Source organism: Erithacus rubecula, assembly GCF_903797595.1.
Source record: "Erithacus rubecula genome assembly, chromosome: 27".
Classification (NCBI taxonomy): domain Eukaryota; kingdom Metazoa; phylum Chordata; class Aves; order Passeriformes; family Muscicapidae; genus Erithacus; species Erithacus rubecula.
In genome coordinates, this window is record NC_136679.1 from 288,929 (window position 1) to 307,600 (window position 18,672).

Here is an 18,672-nt window from a genome sequence, read left to right on the forward strand (position 1 = left end):
CACCGGCACCGGCATCACCGGGATCACCGGCACCGGGATCACCGGCACGGCACCGGAATCACCGGGAACACGGGCACGGCACCGGCGCCGCCGCGGGTGTGCAGCGCCCGGGCAGCTCCCGGGGCAGCTCCCGGACTGTACAAGGGTTTTGGGGGGTGGGAGGAGCCCCAGGATGCTGGCGGGGGGCGCAGGGCGGCATCGTCCCATCGGCTGAGTCCTGAGCCCGCGGCTCCTGCTCCGCGCCCGCTGCCGGAGGGGCGAGGGGATTTTCTTCCCATTTCTGGGGCTTGTAATTAAAAAAAAGGTGTGGGGGGTGTTGTTGGTTGGTTTGTTTGTTTGTTTTTCCTGTGTGTTTTTCTTCTCTTTCTAGAAAGTCCAGAGCTGGTAGCGAGGGGGTTTTGGGGGTAGGGATGGAGAGACACCCCCCTGGAAAGAATGAAATTCCAAAAAAAAAATCGCTTCCCCTCGGGAGTAAAGCAGGGGGCAGGGGTGGGGGGGGCTCTCTCCTCGCCCCCCAGCCTGGGGGAAGCAGCCCCTGATCCCCCTCCGTAGTGTGAGGGGTCCCCCCGGCCCCCGCTCCCCGCGCTGGGGTCCCACGGGGGGGCAGGAGGAAGAGGAGGAAGGATTCGGAGGGGCTGCAGGGGGCATTCGGGACCGAGACCGAGAGACCAAACGACTTTACGAAGAGCTTGGCCGATCAGTTGGAGTCGGAGTCGGAGGAGTCCCCCGAGGAGGAGGAGGAGCTGCTGCTGCCCTCCGAGTCGTTGTCGTCCTCGTCCTCATCGTCCTCATCCTCATCATCCTCGTCGTTCTGGCAGGGGGGTGGCACAGAGGAGGGGGAGGTCAGGGCGGGGTTAGTCCATTGTCACCTCCTTGTCCCCTGCTCCCCTCCCCGGGGGTGTGACCCCCACCCTCCCATGCTGCCCCCGGGGCTGGAGGAGGAGGAGGAGGGACGCGGGGCAGGAGCCAGGAGTCAGTTTGCAAGGGCTCAGCTCGGGGGGCGAGCCGGAGCAGCGCGCGGGGTCCTGCCCTCACCTCTGCCACTGCCTGCGAGGCTGCCCGACCCGCCTCGTGCCTCAGTTTCCCCCCTCTAAAGCCAGGGAAGGAAGAGGCGTGAGCTGAGACCAGCGAGGGGGTGCAAACACCTCACCTGTCCGGGGGCGAGCACAAGGCACGGACACGGTTTCTGGCCCCAGCGCCATCCAGCATAGGCTGATTTCAGTTGCACCGGTGTAAAGCTTTGACTCTGGTGACTTACTCGGCATTCACACTGGCGCAAACGGAGCCGAGACCAGACTCAGTATCTCCACCAGGAAAAAGACAGGAGATTTTTCTCTGCTCACTGGGGGCTCTGCACACCCCTCCCAGGCCCCGAGGCTGCTCCTGACTGCACCCCGCGGCTGCTCCTCGTGCCCTCCCCGGCAGCACCGGGGGGACGCTGCTCCCCCTTCTCCTCCCCGTGTCCCCCTGCTCCCCGGGGGCTCCTGCACCACGGATCTATCTGAGCCCAGCCCAGGGGAGGGGGCCCCGTGCCCTCCCCGTGCCACGGCCTCACCTCGTCCCCGTCCTCGCTCTCCTCCTCGCTGCTGGACTCCGAGGAGTCCCCGCCCTCCTCTGACGAGTCACCGTTGTCATCATCGTCATCCTCATCTTCATCGTCGTCTTCTTCCTCCTCTTCCTCCTCGTCATCGTCCTCTGACTCCTGCAGGACGGGAGGGGCTCGGTGAGTCCCTGCATCTCCACACCCATGGGTGCAGCTCCCACCCCATCCTTGACAATCCTCCCTTGGGTTCCTCCATCCACTGGGCAGATCAGGGGAGTCCCTACCCCACACCTTTACCCATTCATACTGAGAATGCACCAAAAGCAGTCCCTCAGCAGGTACCAGGGGTCAAAATCCCACCTGGATGGGCTCTGAGCAGGGATTTGGGGAAAGGTTATGGTCTCAAGGACAGGGCAGGCAGCTGGAAGCACAAGGGGGGCCTCAGACAAGGGGTGTGGGTCCCCCCTGCCACTCCCCAGGGAGTGACTCACCGACTTGGACTGCATGGTGGGCTTCATCTTGGGGTTGGGACCCCGCATCTTCCCTATGCTCTTGCGTTTCTGTGGGAACAAAAACAAACCCTTCAGGGCTCAATTCAGCTCCTTCCCAGCGTCCAGCCCACAGAAAATCCCACTGCTGAGCTGCCATGGGGACAAATCCCCACTGGAGGGGCTCCCTGCAGAGTGGCACATCCAAACCTCGCCCAGGACTGATCCTGCCCAGCCCCAAGCCCCCAGGTTCTCCAGCCCCATCCCACTCCCAACCTCCTGGGATCCCAGCACTGCAGAGCCACGTGGACACTCACGTTGGAAATGTGTTCCTTGTAGGCAGCTCGCTCCTGGGGCGAGAGGCTCTGTGGGGACAGGGACACAGTCAGGGATGGGGAGGCATGGAACAGAACTGGGGATGGATCGGGGCAGGGCTCCAGCACAGGGCACAGCCTCATGTATATAACTTTTATCCTTTTAAGTTACAAAATGTCAAAAATTGGTCTGGGTGGTTTCTGGAGTGGGAACACAGACCAGGCCAAGCATCAGCCCCAAGGGATCCCCGAGTCTCCCACCAGGCAGCAGGATCCAGCACCCACCTTGAGCCAGATGTCGAGGTGCACCTTGTACTGTTTCTGCTGCTCCTCTGCCAGTTTTTTGTAGTGGTCCTTCTGGCCCTGGGAGATGCGCTGCCAGCGGCTGCCGATCTCCACCATGCGCTCCTTCAGCGGGAGGTGGTTCAGCTCCCCGTTGGACAGCAGCTCCTGGGAGAACTTCTGGTAACCGTTCCTGCAGGGGAGAGGGGAGGGACCGGGCTGGGACAGCGGGCACAGACAGCCCAGGTGTCCATAACCCCCGTCCAGCCACACCAGGGTCCAGCCCACCCTCCCTCCTCTTGCTCCCACCAGCACAGCCAGTTCCTCACACCCCAGCTACTCACATGGGGGGTTTCTTCGGCTCTCCCTGGAATTTCATTTTCTTGGTGGAGTTGGTGGAGCACGGAGGGGCTCGCATCTCACTCAGCTCCCTCTGAGCCACAGGAGAGACAGAGGGTCAGGAGAGGGGCAGTGCTGGCCAAGGGACAGGGGCAGTGCTGGCCAAGGGACAGGGCGAGGGACAGGACGGGGCAGAGACCCACCTCGTATCGCTTCTGATCCTCCGCCGCCTTCTTGATCCACATCAGCTTCTCCTTCTTCTCCATGTTGTTCCAGGTGGCCTCCATGGCCTTCAGCGCTTTGCCCCGGTCGTTCTGTGGGACAGAACCACCACCATGATCAGGTGCACCCAAAATCCCTGGCACATTGGGGTGCTGTGACCCCACCCTCCCCACGGCTCCCAGCCCAAACCCAGGTGTGAGAGCCAAAGCACATGGGCATTCCTGCTGGTGGAGTGATGATCCCACCTCCAGCCTCTCTCCCAGCCCACTCCTCACCTTGAAACGAGCCAGGTAGTCCCCGATGACGCTCTGTTGCCAGATCTCCTCGGCAGTTTTGGGAGACTCTGGCAGCTTCCCACGCTCCTCTTTGTCTGAGCCGTGCTTCTTCTCTGACTGTGCCTTCATGGCTGCCTCCCGTGCCTTGTACTTGGCCTGGGCAGGGGGCAGGAGGTGAGGGGGGCACAGCAGGGGCACAGCTCCCAAACACCAGCACTATCCCCACAGCAGCACCCACAGCTCCTCCACCAGCCCCAGCCCCATCTCAGGACTCTGCCCATCAGCAAAACCACCAAAACCGAGGCTCAAGGGCCCTCTGAGGTTTCTTTGGTGGGTTTTGACCCCCCCAGGTGATGAGAGGGGGAGGCACAGCCAGTGCTGCCCCTCGGAGCTGCCCCTGGCACCTGCGTGACAGGTCACTGTGATGCTCCAGCTGCAGGACAAGGACAGGACAATCCCCCCAGATGCCCACAGGAGCAGTGCAGAAGGGAGACGGGGATGGGACCAACCTTCTTCTTCTCGGAGAGGTCGTTCCACATGCGGGCCAGCAGCCGGGTCAGCTCGCTCTCCGACAGCTCCGGCCGCTCCTCCTGCAGCTGCTTCCGCTTCTCCTCCGAGAAGATGAACATGGCTGAGATGGGCCTCTTGGGCTTCTCTGAGCTGGCCTGAGGGGGCACAGGGGCTGTCAGGGGCCAGCCCCCGCAGGGACTAAAGCCCTCAAAAGCCCCTGAGATGCACAACCCCAGCCCAAGCCTCTGGCAGGTGCTGCCCCATCCCTCCCGGGGCCGCTCCCACCTTGCCGGTCTCAGGTGAGGATTTTTTGGATGCAGGACTCGTCGCCCCTTTCCGGTTGCTGCCCAGCATCTTCTCCTCGCCCAGCACCCGCTGCTGCTCCTCCTCGGGCAGGCTCTGGGTGGCACAGGAGGAGGCATCATTAGACTAATGAGGCTTTGAGGTAACTGGGGAACAGGGACTCTTGAGGCACTTGGGTGTCCCGATCCAAATCCTGTCCCGGTCAGGACCAACACCTGGAGCTGCTCACGTGCAGCCTGGGGGTCCCCCCGCTGCCAGCCCCTCTCTGGGCAGTGTCCCTGTCCCCCAGCTCAGCTGTTTCTCAGTGAGAGCAGGTGGCAGGGTCCGGGCACAGCCTGGCATTTCCAGCCCGTGCCCTGCAGCCGCAGCCGGGGCCGCGTCACATCCGCCGGGGCCGCTGCTGGGGTGGCCCCGTGCAGCTCCCCCACCCACAGCCCAGCCAGGGAAGGAAGTGAGAGGCCACAGCCACCGAGCAGCCTCCCCTCCAGCTGCAGCCCTCTGCTCACCCCAGCTCTCCTCCCTCACACCGGGTCAGGCATTAGGAGAGCCCGAAGGTCAAGGCTATGTACCTGCACTGGGCCCAGACATGTTTTGGGGGAACACTGGAGCCCCCCATTTGAGCCACCCCAGTCCCTGGGATGTTCCCCATTCCCAGATTTGGCTGAGCACCCCCTCACCACTCACCTCCAGGAAGCGGAGCAGCTCGATCTCATAGTCTTTCTTTTTCTGTGGGGGGATGGAGACGTGTGGTTACACAGATATCCCTCACTCCATCCCTGCCCCTTGCAGCCCCCGACCCATCCTCCATCCCTGGGCACCCTCCACCTGGACCATCTGTTTGTCCCACACAGGAGACAGGATCGAGGGAGCTGACCGAGGGCCTCGGGGAGAACTGGTGATGCAGACTGGCACAGGCACTGAGCAAAGGTGAGGCATTTTCTGCTCCTTTCCCACAGCACTGCTGCCCACCTGCCTCTCCTCCACCTGTCCATCCTCAGCCACTCACCTGGTCACACTTTTTGTGGTAGGCATCCTTTTCCTTCTGGGAGAGCAGCTTCCACTGCTGGCTGCACAGCACCATCCGCTCCGTGCTGGGCACGTCTTTCATGTTTGCCATCAGCTCTGCACAGTACAGGGAGTAGCTATTCCTGAAAAACCCACAGAGGGACCCAGTGTTAGGGAAAACCTGGCCCTGTGGAGCTGGCTCGGTGCTAAAAGCCTCCCCAGAAGCCCCCAGCTGGGCTGCACCAGGCAAGGAAGTGAAGTGCCTGTGTTTTAGGGCAGCTGGCTGCTGGGTTACCCCTCAAAGCCAGAGTATCACTGTAAACCCTGCTCAGATTCTCCCCAAAATGTGTATTCAATGTATATTTAAGGACTGGTTTAAAGGGATCATCATCAGAGTCATGTAATCATTAAAAGCCCTCTAAGATCATTAGTCCAACTATTAACTAACACCACTAAACCATGTCCTCAAGTGCCACATCCACACTTTTTGAACATTCCAGGGACGGTGACTCCTGGACAGCCTGTTCCCAGGCTTGAAGAAGTGGATCCCATAAATCCCAGCTAGCCCCCGTGTGCCTGTGCTCCCCCAAGTTACGTGGGCTGCCCAAGCCCAGGGCAGTTTCTGTGCTGCAAGAGGCAGCAGGGACAGGACTCACGGGGGAGGCTTCGTGGGTCGCCCGTCGAACTTGTCCTTGAGCTGCCGCTCGGCCTTGGTGAGGGTGGAGCGGGTGATCCCCTCCTCGCTGATGTTCAGCTCGGGGTGCTTCTGGATGTAATCCCTCATGATCTCCTGTGGGAGGCACAGCAGTCAGAGGGGCTGCCACCCCCGCTGGGGGCCGGAGGAGGAGAGAAGCCAACCATTCCCTACTGCTGTGCCCCTGCCCCTGTGCCTGCCCCGGGCCAGGGCTCTGCCTCGCTGGGGACCTGCCTGAGCCCACCTGCCTATCGGGACAGGCCCTGCAGGGTGCCTGGGAGTGACCAGTGTGCAGGGGACCGGGTGGGGCTGCTCCCTACCTCGTACTCCTTCCGCTGTTCCAGGGCCTTATGAATCCATTTCAGCCTCTTTTTATCCGAGAGTTGAGACCACTGCTTGCCCAGCGACTCTTTCACCTCCTTCGTGGTGGCCTGAAAACCCAAAGCCAGAGGTGAGGGCAGAGGGGTAAAATCCAAAAAAAAAAAAAATTTTTTTTTGAATGAAAAAATATGAAAAAATGGCAAAAAAAATGGTGTGGCCTGGCAGGGCCTGATGGGCGCGTGGGAGCCGTGGGCGTGTGTGGGAGTGAAGGGCATGGCCAGAGGTGAATGTCTGTGCTGGAATCCTTTCCTGCCCTGACTCAGGCTGTGGTCACCCCTTCCTGCCAAAAAGTGGGGGCTGGATCCCTGAGCCTCTTCCAGGTGTCCTTACCTGGCTGCGGGAGCTCCTAGCGGTGTCTCCTCCATCCCGAGCCCCTAAAATGCTTCTCTCCTTCCCCCTCCTGCCCCCAGAGCGGGGTCCAGGACCCCCAGCACTCACACTCACACTCACTCCCACCCACCGTACTCACATCTGGACGCACTTTCAGGTAGATCTTCTTCTCGTGGTTGTACCACAGCTGCTGGGGGGTCTTGGGTTTCTCGGGGACGTCGGATTTCTTGGCGTTCTGGATGAGATCCGGGTGGTCTTCCCTTCAGCACGGGGGGAGGTGGGGAGGGGACAGTGTCAGGGAGGTGGCAGAGGCAAGGAGAGCACCCCTAAACCTGCCTGCACCCCTGACTGTCACTGCAGGGCTGAGCCTCCACGGGCTCAGGTACTGGGCTGTCCCAAAAAAGAGCAGGAGGGTTTCAGGAGAGACTGAAGTTTGTCCCTCCTTGGGGAGCATTGGCTACAGGCATCCCAGGGCTCAGAGCAAGCCTAAAGCACCAGCAGGTCACTGGCAGTGCCAGGATCCACCTGGATCACAGCAAGGATCACGTCCAAGGGGAAGGTCTGGAGTGACTGGGGGGACACTTCAGCTTTCATCAGTGCTGGTGGCAGGGCTCCTGTCTCCACCTCGCAGACCCTGACCCAGAGCACGGCTGGCCCTCTGCTCTCCCCCTCATCCAGTCTCCCAGCTGGAGGGATGCTCTCAGACACCTTTTCCTTGCTCTCTTTTTGCTGAATTCCCTCTTCAAGTTAAAAGCCCATCAGGGCTTCTTCTGTGAGTTATGCACAGCAGGGGAATCTGGATCTGCCTGGAAGGGTCTGGGGAAACATGAGGGGGGGCTGCCTGCTCACCTGAACCTCGCCAAGTTCCTCTCAAACTCCTGCTTCTCTCGCTGGAAGTCCTGGATGTATTTCATCTGGGGACACAAAGCCACCACACAGGTGGAGAGGGACATCAGCACCAGGAACAGGCAGGGAGATACATCCCTGTCGACCTGGCTGGGCATCCCACCTGCCCAAGAGGGACTCAAGGGCTCTCCAGCCCCAGAATGCTCCTGCAGAGGGTTCTCAGCCTGCCTGAGATCCAGCAGCTGGATACCTCCCCTCTCTGCTACCCCAGCCCTGGGAAAGGGCACAGCAGGACTTTGGGCCCTGGACTCTTCCTGGACACCCCAGAGGGAAAGTTGGCCCCCCCAAAGCCCTGCCAGGCTCTGGCATCTCCCAAAGTGGGCAGATCTCTGCTCCCAGCGTCTCCCAGAGCCTGTCCCCATGTCCTGGGTGGCACAGAGGGGCATGTGCCCCAACCCTGGCACTGAGCACGGATCCACCCACGGGCAAAGCCACCATCCAGCTCCATCAGGAAGAGCTGGACACCTGGCCAGACCCAAGCAGCCTCCACCCCACAGATCCTGGGAACCAGGACAGGAAAAGCCAAGGAAGTCTTACAGGTCTGACAGGACTAAAGGAACACCTGTCTGCTCCCATCGAGAGCTGGAGAGCTTGAGTTCTGCTGGTTTTACTGGAAGAGCTGAGCAGAGCCCAGCACACAGAGGCACAGGCTGGGAAGGGGCTTGCTGACCCCCCTCCATACCTTTTTCTTCTCGGGAAGCTCCTTGTATTTCTTGGACAGGATCTTGGTGAGATCCAGGTTGCTCATTTCGGGGTGCAGCTTGGCGTACTTGGCTCGCTTCTCCATGAAGAAGCGGAAATAGGGAGTCAGGGGCTTCTTGGGGAAGTCGGGGTGTTTCTGGGGAGACAGCAGGGGGAGGACACTGAGCTTGGAGCTGGCAGCACCACAGGGGCACAGCCAAACCCAAGGCTGCCCAGTCCTGGGGCACCTGCCTCCATCCAGCCCTGCTGGTGATCCAGGCACGGCAGGCAAGGACGGGGAAACTGCTGGGGACGAGGGCTGCCCAAGGAACTACAGCACCCCATGGCTGGGAGCCTTGGGAGCAGCCTCCAGCCACCCAGAGCTGTCAGCACAGAGCAGGAGGGACACTGGGGCAGGAGGGGATGGCATCCAGCTCCCAGGGATAGACCCTGGGCTGCCCCAGGGCCACCCTGCTGAAAGCACAGGACAGGAATAGGACAGCAGCTCCCAGCCCCTCTGGAGCTAAACTTGGCTGCAGGCTGCCAGCAGCACAGCCAGCCATATTAAATGTACCCAGGAGCTGGCCCAGGCCCAGCACCACGGCCTCTGGACACCAGGATCAGGGGCAGGGAGGGGCTGCCAGGGGCTCCCACGGGGATCTGAGGGGCCACAGGCCCCTATTCTGAGCAAGTGTGGGGTCACCCTATAGGGACTGAGCCTAATTCCTGCCCAGTACCTTGAGCTTTTTGCCTTTGTAAGGATTCTTCACGTGCTCTTCAGCGTCCATAATGAGCTCTGTGAGGGTCCGGAATTTCCTCACCTGTGCAGAAAATGAAGAGACAAAGACTTGAGCAGGGGACAGGGCAGGTGCCTGGCATAGCAGAAACCCCAAAAATGACCAATCCCAGCCCCTCTGAGGGTGCCCCAATGCTGATAGCAGTGGGATGGTGCTGGCAGCAATGGCCAAGGGCTCTGGGCACCAACTAAGACAATTCCAACTGCCCCAGGAACGTCAGTAGGACACTGGGACCCTGCCACAAAGCCCCCACAAAGCCCCACGTGGTGTCAATCACCTCATTAGAGATCTCCATCCACTTCATCTTGCACATCTCCCCTGAGAAGTCCTTGAAAGCCACTTTCTCCCAGTCCAGGTGGGACTCGGTGGTTTTGAACTTGCTCCCGTCGTTGGAGGGCAGGTTATTCTTCATGCACTCCAGGAGGGTCAGCATGTCCTCCTGTGACCAGCGGTCTGAGAGAGAGAAACAGCATCAGCCAGGGCAGGAAGCCTCTTCCCTTCCCTTCCCTTCCCTTCCCTTCCCCTCCCTTCCCAGGACTGCAGCTCCCGGCGTGCCGCACGCCAGGACACGTAATCTCCACATGCTGCCTCTCGAGATTAAAGATCAAAGGGACGTGGCAGTTTCCATCACCCTCCAGCAACTCTCTGTGGGCCAAAACAATCTGGGCAAAGCTAGAAATTCCACCTGGTGCAAACCAGAGAGACTGGCTCATCCCCGAAATGCATCAGATAAGGGGTGCTGTGCTGCACGGGAGCACAGGGCCATTTCCTACCCCGCAGTGACACGGGAGCAGTGAGCTCTCCAGTCAGCAGCAAGCAGGGAAAGCCACTTTCTAAGAGGAAAAGATGAGTGCAGAGCAACTGGAAAAGCTCAGCGCTGCTTTTCCTGCACCTCAGAGAGCTTTGTGAGCACCTGGGCCCAGCTCCACAGTGACCTCTGCCAAGGTCAAAGCTCCCAGACCACAAAGTGAGGGGGGCAGAGCCCAGCACAGCCCCCCCATCCCACAGAGGGGTCCCTGACAGCGCAGGGATGATGTTCATGTCACCCCAACATCCCCCAAGCTGCTGGAGTGGTGGGATGGGCAGGTGGCAGAGCTGAGAGGCCAGGGCAGGATATCCCAGCCCTGAACCTCCTCCAGTCCCAGCCCCGGGGCTGCCTCCTTGCCAGGGGAATTCCTGCCTGCTCTGAGCCTCCACACCAGCTGGGCAGCACTGCCCAGGGTGCTCTGCAAACGTGGGGAGTGCAGGGGGGCCTGGGAGAGGAAGGAAAATTCCCTGGGGATGGGCTGGAGGAGGAGCAGAGCCCCAAGCCAGCCGCCCACGCAGCCCTGGCTGCCTCATGCTGGGATGGGCATGGGATTCCACGGCATTCCCTGCCTCACATCTCTGCCAGGGGAAGGCTGAGGTGCCTGGAGCTGCCCATGGGACATGGAGCACCCCAGGGGACAGAGATCCTGAAGGGATGGGGACAGAGCAGCCATGGATCTGAGTGCAGCATCTCTCCCTCCATCTCCAGGAATGAAACCAGGAATATCCAGCTGCAACTCTCCCTCCACTCAAGCCTCAACATGAGGAAAACCATTTCCCATATCCTGCCCTTGCAGGGGTCTGGGGAAGGACAATTCCTCCAGAATCCCAAATCCAAGCAGGGGATGTTAAAGGTGAAGGGAGCATAGCCAGGATGTGACCCCCAGGGACCATTTCCTCTCCTGGACCTGCCTGGTTGGGGGTTAAGGCAGGAACAGTTTAGGATCCAGCTGGTCCCTACAGTGACCTCAGTAGGGATTAATGTGGAGGGAGAAGCCTGGAAAGTGAGGGTCTGGTGGTTTGGGGTGTGTCCCCACACTCCTGGCTTCATCCCAAAGCACCATGGAGAGGCAGAAGAGATGGGAAACCCCCACTCCCTACAGAGCTGGGGGAGGGAGAACAGCCCCAAATTCTGTCTTCCTGTTTTCCCCATGCAGTTTCCAGGCCTCCCAGGCAAGGACCAACGAGGCAGAACAGGGCTGGGAAGAAGGTGCCAACTTGCAGAAATCAGGAGGAATTACCAAAAGCAGCACAGCCACAAAAATCCACAGGGGATGGAGAAGGGAACGAGACACCCCCAGGCCTGCCCCCATCCAGCCCAGTGCCTCAGTTTCCCCCCAAATGCAGAAACACACAGAGACCTGTGGCCCTGCATGAACCCCCCGCTGGCAGACAGCCAGAATAACCACATCCCAAAAAACAGTGAAATAAACAGTGAAAACATCCCAAATCCTCGCTGGCAGCAGGGTGAGGACAACAGGGACCCCCCCATCCCTCTGCTCCCCTTCCTCAGGCTGGGGCAAAGGCTGGGATTGCTCTCCCAGCAGGATGAATGGGCTGTCCATGCCCCAGGAGTGATTTCTCCTGGCTCTCCTGGCACCAGTCTGGCCCGGGCTATATTAGGAAAGCTGCCCTGGTGTAATTAAATCCACCCAAAGTCCTGCAGAAGGACACGTGCTCCAGCCAGGTTCGCTCGGGGCAACAACCCCGGCTGCAGCAAGGCAGGAGGAACTGGGGGCACCTGGCAGAGGTTTGGGGGTCCCAGGGGGCTTTGGAGGGGTATAGTAGCAGAGCCCTGCGAGCTGCCCTAAATAAACATCTTTCTTTTTTTCCCCTTGTTTTCCTGCCCCTTCTCCAATAAAAGCTGAAGCTCTGATGTCACGCCGGGCTCTGAAGCTGGAGGCCCGAGGTAACAGCTCAGCTTTTAATGCAGCCCAGATGTGAGCAGGGAGGGCAGCACCCCTGTGCCAGCCCCCCTTCCCAACCCCCCGGAACTCCAGCCCCCCAAAAGAGCATCCCAGTGCCAAGGGGCTGCTGGTGCACGGGAGCAGGAATCTGTGTGCTTGCACACGTGTGTGTGTGTGTGTGTTTCCCAGGTGGATCAGGATTTGGAGAGGCAGATCCCCCCACCTCAATCTGCTGGCAGCTGGGATCACAGATCCCCCATCCCTCCTCCTCCTCCATCCCTTCCCCTCTGCCACCCCTCTGAGAAAAGGGCTGCTCTGAGGTTTATTTATTATTATTATTATTATTATTTTCAGGCGTGGCAGCGGAATTCCTCTGGGAGCACTGCATGCCGGGGGGCTGCGGGGCTCACCTTGGTTTTTGGGAGCTGTCATTTCCAGGTCTGCAGGGCACTCAGCTTCGCCGTTCATCCTCCTCCTGCCTGTGCCCGGGACGGTCCCGCCGGCTCCCTCCTCACCCTCTTCCCGAAATCACTCGGGCACGGCTCTGCGGGGGAAGGAGAGCCCTGCTAGGCGTCCCCAGCGGGATGGGGGAGCCCCCAGCTCCTAACGGGGAGGGGGGGACGTGATCCAGGCATCCTCTGCACTCCCCGGTGGGTGAGGTGCTGGAATATCCACACACACCCATCCCTCCGAGGCTTGGGGGATCCTTGGTGCTGATGTGAGCCCCACAGCGAGAGGAGAAGGGGGCAAGGGTCCAGGGGTTTGTCCCCAAAATGGGGAGTAGGATAGGAGGGATCCCAGTAAGTCCCAGAGCAGACAGGTTCAAGGTGGCTCCCTGGGGTGGGATCCAAAAACCCGGGATCAAGAGAATCTGAGCTGAGGGCTCCAAGGGATACTGTCTAAGGGGGGCACTCCCCCCACCACAAAAGGGGGGTTTCAAAGGAAGGCCCACCACAGATCCGGCAAAATCCTCGCCAGAGGTGGGAACATGCTTGGAGAAGAGAGGGAGCCCCAGATCCAAGGGACCTCGGGGGGATTCAGGGTCTCAGAGGGAGAGGAACAAGGGGAAGCATCCCCTCATTAGGATGGATCTCAGGGCTCCGTGGGAAGGGCTCCAGGGAGGGGGTGTCCTGGTGTGGGGGAGGCAGGATGGCACTTTGGGGGATCCCATCGGGGGCTGCACCGGGAGCCCGCAGGGATCCCCCAGGGACAGGCCGCAGGCCCGGGCCTGGCAGCGGCTCGGGGGAACCAGGCGTGGGGGTCCCGGGAGGAGGGGGCTCTGAGAGAGCATCAGCCCAGCAGGGCACGGGAGAGCCCCGGGAGCAGAGCGCCCGGAGCCAGGCGGGATCCGGGCTGGGAGATCAGCGGGACGGGAACCGGGAACGGGGAACCGGGAACCGCACCAGGGCTGCAGGCCCCGCCAGGCCGGGGAACCGGGCCGGCCTGCTGGGGACAAACCGGGACAAACTGGGACAAATCCAGTACAGCCCTGCTGGGGACAAACCGGGACAAACTGGGACTGGCCCTGCTGGGGACAAACCGGGACAAACCCGGGCCGGCCCTGCTGGGGACAAACCGGGACAAATTGGGACTGGCCCTGCTGGGGACAAACATGGGACAGCTCTGCTGGGGACAAACCGGGACAAACTGGGACAAATCCAGTACAGCCCTGCTGGGGACAAACCGGGCCGGCCTGCTGGGGACAAACCGGGCCGGCCTGCTGGGGACAAACCAGGACAAACTGGGACTGGCCCTGCTGGGGACAAACCGGGACAAACCAGGCCGGCCTGCTGGGGACAAACCGGGCTGGCCTGCTGGGGACAAACCCGGCACGGCCCTGCTGGGGACAAACCGGGACAAACTGGGACAAATCCAGTACAGCCCTGCTGGGGACAAACCGGGACAAACCAGGCCGGCCTGCTGGGGACAAACCGGGACAAACCCGGCACGGCCCTGCTGGGGACAAACCGGGGCCGGCCCTGGTGGGGACAGACACGGGGGACAGACGGGCCCCGCCTGAGGGCCAGCGCTGCCGGGTGCCCGGGGATCACCTGGGGGAACGAGGGGCGTGCAGCGCCCGCCAGCGCGGGCGGAGAATCAGCGGGGCAGGAGCAGCCCTGAGGGGACCGAGGGAGCCGCTCCAGGCCCGGACCAACCCCGGGGGCAGATCTCGGCCCGGCCCGGGATGGCCGGGGCTGGATGGAGCGCAGCCCCGGGCGCTGTGAAGGGCCCAGGGTGGGATGGAGCTCAGCCCCCGGGCGCTGTGAATGAGGAATAGCCCGGGGTGGGATGGAGCGCAGCCCCCGGGGGGTGTGGGGATGGCCGGGGTGGGATGGAGAGCAGCCCCCGGGCGCTGTGAAGGGCCCAGGGTGGGATGGAGAGCAGCCCCCGGGCCGTGTGGGGATGGCCGGGGTGGGATGGAGCGCAGCCCCCGGGGGGTGTGGGGATGGCCGGGGCTGGATGGAGCGCAGCCCCCGGGCCGTGTGGGGATGGCCGGGGTGGGATGGAGAGCAGCCCCGGGCGCTGTGAAGGGCCCAGGGTGGGATGGAGCGCAGCCCCCGGGGGGTGTGGGGATGGCCGGGGCTGGATGGAGAGCAGCCCCTGGGCACTGTGGGGATGGCCGGGGTGGGATGGAGCGCAGCCCCCGGGGGTGTGGGGATGGCCGGGGTAGGATGGAGCGCAGCCCCCGGGCCGTGTGGGGATGGCCGGGGCTGGATGGAGCGCAGCCCCCGGGGGGTGTGGGGATGGCCCGGGGTGGGATGGAGCGCAGCCCTCGGGGGGTGTGGGGATGGCCGGGGTGGGATGGAGCGCAGCCCCCGGGCACTGTGGGGATGGCCGGGGCTGGATGGAGCGCAGCCCCCGGGCACTGTGAATGAGGAATAGCCCAGGGTGGGATGGAGCGCAGCCCCCAGGCGGTGTGAAGGGGGGATGGCCCGGGGTGGGATGGAGCGCAGCCCCCGGGCGCTGTGAAGGGCCCGGGGTGGGATGGAGAGCAGCCCCCGGGCGCTGTGAATGAGGAATAGCCCAGGGTGGGATGGAGCGCAGCCCCCGGGCGCTGTGAAGGGCCCGGGGTGGGATGGAGCGCAGCCCCCGGGCACTGTGGGGATGGCCGGGGCTGGATGGAGCGCAGCCCCCGGGGGGTGTGGGGATGGCCGGGGTAGGATGGAGCGCAGCCCCCGGGCGGTGTGAATGAGGAATAGCCCGGGGTGGGATGGAGCGCAGCCCCCGGGTGGTGTGAAGGGGGGATGGCCGGGGCTGGATGGAGCGCAGCCCCCAGGCGGTGTGAAGGGGGGATGGCCCGGGGTGGGATGGAGAGCAGCCCCCGGGCACTGTGAATGAGGAATAGCCCGGGGTGGGATGGAGCGCAGCCCCCGGGCGGTGTGGGGATGGCCGGGGTGGGACGGAGCGCAGCCCCCGGGCGCCGTGAACGCGGGATCGCCCGGGGGTGGGAGCGGCGCGGTCGGGGGGGTCGCGCGGGGGTGTCGCGATAGGCGGGATCGCGACAGGGGGAGGGCTCGGCGGGATCATGGCGGGGCGGGGCGGTGCGCGCGCACCGGGATCCCGGGGGGGCGCGCGGAGGGCGCGGGATCCCCCGCGGGGAGGGGAGGGGGGGCACCGGATCCGCGCCCGGAGCGGGGAAGGAGGAGGAGGAGGAGGAGGAGGCGGGGGAGGAAGGGGCCGGGCCGGCGGGCGGAGGCGGGGAGCCCGCACATGCCCTGCGCCGCCGGCCAGCTCCAGTCTCCTCCTCCAGCAGGCAGCAGGAACCGGGTGGGACCGAGCGCGGGCGGCCCCGGCGGCGCCTCCCCCGCCCCCGGTTCCCACCCGGGCGCCAGCGAGCTGAGCTCCCCCCCCCCTTTTTTTTTTCTTTTTCTTTCTTTCCCTCCAACAACACCCGGGCAGACAATGGAAGGCGAGTTCGGGGGGCCGGGGGTGCCGCTCCGCGCTCCCCCGGCCCCTCTCCGCACCCCCGGTGCCCCGGAGCGATGCGATGCGCTGCTTCATCCCCCCCCGACCGCATCCCCCCCCGCATCCCCCCATCGTTACCGGCCGCTCTCCGCCGCGGCACACAATGGCCGGGCTGCGCCCGCCTCCGCCCGCCGCTCCTTCCCCTCCACCCGCGGTTATAAAGCCGAGACAAACCCACCTCTCCGGGCTGCTGAGGGGGAGGAGGAGGAGGAGGAGGTGGTGGTGGAAGAAGGAGGGAGGAGGTTGGAGCGGGGGGGGGTGTGGGGGGGAGCTCTAACCGAGCCGCCGCAGCCCCAACCCCGCCGCCGGAGCCGCTGGGGGAAGAAGAAGAAGGAGAAGGAGAAGAAGGAGGAGGAGGAGGAGGAGGGGGAAGGGGGGGCGGGGATGCCCGGCTGGGGGCGGCCGGGCAGCTGCAGCGAGCCGGGCGAGGGCAGCGCGACCTCCCCGCACCGACCCCCGGGGAGCGGCTCCTACCCGATCCTCCCCCCCTCGCTTTTTCCCCACCGCCGCCCCCTCCTCGCTTTTCCTTTCCTCGATTTTCCTTCCCTTTCCTCCCTTTCTTACCCCCCTCTTTTTCTCTCCGCGACCCCTCCTCGAGCCCGCAAACACCCACCCACCCAGCGGGGGGCTGGAGCCCCGCTCCCGGTCCGGAGGGAAGAAAGGAAGGGAAGGGGGGAAAAGGCGGAAAAAAAAAAAAAAAAAAAAAAAAAAAAAAAAAAGAGGGGGAGAAAAAAATTAGATAAAAAGAAAATAAGGAGAAAAAAGGGATAAAGAGAGGATAAAGAGAGGCTAAGGGGAGATGAAGCGCGGGGGGGGTCGGCCGAGCCCCGGCACGCACCGGCGGAGCGCGGCGCCCAGCTCCCGCCGCGGCGCGGGACTCACCCGGGCTCGGGAAAAACAAGCGGGCAGCGCTGGAAGCCTGCCCCCGAAATCCAGCTGCGGCACCGGGGAGGAGGGAGGGAAGGCGAGCGGGAAGGAGGGAGGGAGCGAGGAGGAGGAGAGGGAAGGGAAGGGAAAAAGGAGGGAGAGAAGGGGGGGGCACACCGGGGCCGCCGAGCCGGGCGCTGCCCCCCGCCCCGAGCCCCAGCGCGGTGCCCCCCGCGGGCGGGCGAGGCGGGCGAGCCCCGGCGGTGGCGGTGGCGGCGGCGGCTTCCTGCCCGCGGGGCCTGCGCGAAACCAGCCTTTCTAAAAAAAATATATATCTATTTTCTCCCTTTTATATTTATCAATCTATCTATCTATCTAAAAAAAAAAATCGCTGCGGTGGGCGCGACCCCCTCCCCGTTCCCGTCGGAGCGGCGGCGGAGCGCCTTACCGAGCCCGGAGCGCGGCGGTGGCGGCGGCAGCGGCAGCGGGAGCCCGGGGAGGAACAAAGCGCCTCCTCCAGCCCCGCCGGCGGAGCGGCGCGGCGGCGAATGGCGAGCCCGGGCGGCGGGCACGGCGCGGCGCGGCGGGGCACGGCGGCGGCGGCTCCCCCGGCGCGGGCACGTACCGGCGGGGCCGCCGCTTTGGGGGGCGGCGGGGGCTCGGGGCTCGCTCGGCGGGGCCGGGGCGGGGGAGCGGCGGTTGAACGGCGGCCAGCTCTGCAGCGCTGGCCCCGGGCGTGGACGCGCTCCAGTCCCCGCAGAGACGATCGCGCTTTCCCCCGCCTCCATGGCGCTGCGTTCGCTCTTCCAATCAGCCGGGCTGAGCGCGCCGGGATCCGCCGGGATCTCCCCGCCAGCCCCGCCGCCCCGCCGCCGCTTTCCGCCGGGTTTTTTATTGCTCTTTGCTTTTGCAACACTGTGGTGAGAAGAAAAAGAGGAGGAGGAGGAGGAGGAAGGAGAAGAGGAGGGAAAGGAGGGGGGGTGGGGTGGGGGGGGAAGGGAGGAAGAAAAAAAAAAAAAAATCTCCTTACATGTGCAACAATCCTCGGCCGGCGTTTGCATAAAGAAAAAAATAAAAAATAGGGGAAAAAAAAAGACAGATGAGGGGGGAAAAAAAAATAAAGGGGGGGAAGCGGTGGGGGGGGGGAGGGGGGCCGAGCCGGGCCCCCCCACGGCACGGCGGGGCCGCGCTCCTGCCCGCCCCGCGGCCCCGGGACACGGCGGCGGGGGGGGCTCTGCCCGGCGGGGCGGGCGAGGGGCAGCTTCCTCCCCTCCTCCCTCCCTCCGCTCCCTTTCTCTCCTCTCCCTCTCTCTCTCTCTCTCCCTCTCTCTCTCTCTCTTAATTTTTTTTAATGGAATTTCTCCAACTCCACCTTTGTTGTGCTGGGCGTCATTCCCCGCAGCCAATCCCGGCCGGGCAGCGCCTGCACATTCCCGGCCATCCCGGCTGCCGGCACAGCTCGGGCCATCCCGGGCTGCTTCCGCGGCACCGGGCGGCCCCGGCGGCACCGATCGGCCCGGCGATACCGAGCGGCTGCTGCTCGGGCCCGGCCGCCGCTCCGCTCCCGGGTCCTGGAAGCTCCAGCGGCACCGAGCACAGGCTGGCGGTGCTGCGGCCACGGCCATTCCCGGCCCTTCCCGGCCATTCCCGGCCATTCCCGGCCCGCTCCGGCCATTCCCGGCCCTTCCCGGCCATGGCGCTGCTCCCGGTACCGGCACCGGCAGCCGGTGCTGCCCCCCGCGGATGCGGGATGGGAATGTGGGGTCACCCAGCTCGCAGGGAACGGCCAAAACCCGGGCGATTTTATATGGAAAAGGAAACGATCGATATAATAACCCTTCCACCTGGGTCCCCCGCCCGGCCCGGCCGGTTTGGGGTGCGGGGCGGTGCCCGGTGTGCGAGTGGCTCATTTGGGCTTTATCCCGAAAGGAAGGATCAGCAGAGGGAGGGACAGGCGGCTCCTCCGCCACGTCCTGCCCGAGCTGTGCCAAGCCCGGCCAGGCGGCTCTGGCGCCGGCTGCTTAATCCCCACTGTGAGAGCTTAAAAATAAAAAT

General features: G+C 63.6%; 1 protein-coding gene across 20 annotated transcripts; it reads right to left on the bottom strand.

The window, feature by feature from the left end:
* Positions 1 to 94: 94 nt before the first annotated feature.
* LOC306812951 (nucleolar transcription factor 1-like) lies at positions 95 to 17,936 on the bottom strand. Of its 20 annotated transcripts, none has more exons than XM_079327892.1 (23): positions 17,648 to 17,936; positions 17,243 to 17,532; positions 12,195 to 12,328; positions 9,348 to 9,523; positions 9,011 to 9,094; positions 8,275 to 8,430; positions 7,536 to 7,600; positions 6,817 to 6,946; positions 6,296 to 6,406; positions 5,938 to 6,071; positions 5,283 to 5,424; positions 4,961 to 5,002; positions 4,259 to 4,372; positions 3,973 to 4,128; positions 3,464 to 3,619; positions 3,170 to 3,280; positions 2,972 to 3,060; positions 2,631 to 2,820; positions 2,349 to 2,396; positions 2,035 to 2,103; positions 1,556 to 1,702; positions 1,151 to 1,270; positions 95 to 811 (listed from the first exon to the last, which is right to left on the bottom strand). In XM_079327892.1, exons 3-23 carry the CDS (start codon positions 12,250 to 12,252, stop codon positions 698 to 700), a joined length of 2,412 nt encoding a protein of 803 aa, XP_079184018.1. In that variant the 5' UTR covers positions 12,253 to 12,328; positions 17,243 to 17,532; positions 17,648 to 17,936; the 3' UTR covers positions 95 to 697. The 20 variants fall into 20 exon arrangements, with proteins under 20 accessions (XP_079184018.1, XP_079184004.1, XP_079184021.1 ...); XM_079327878.1 differs by having other exon boundaries at positions 17,066 to 17,532; XM_079327895.1 differs by having other exon boundaries at positions 6,826 to 6,946; positions 17,066 to 17,532; positions 17,648 to 17,935.
* Positions 17,937 to 18,672: the final 736 nt, after the last annotated feature.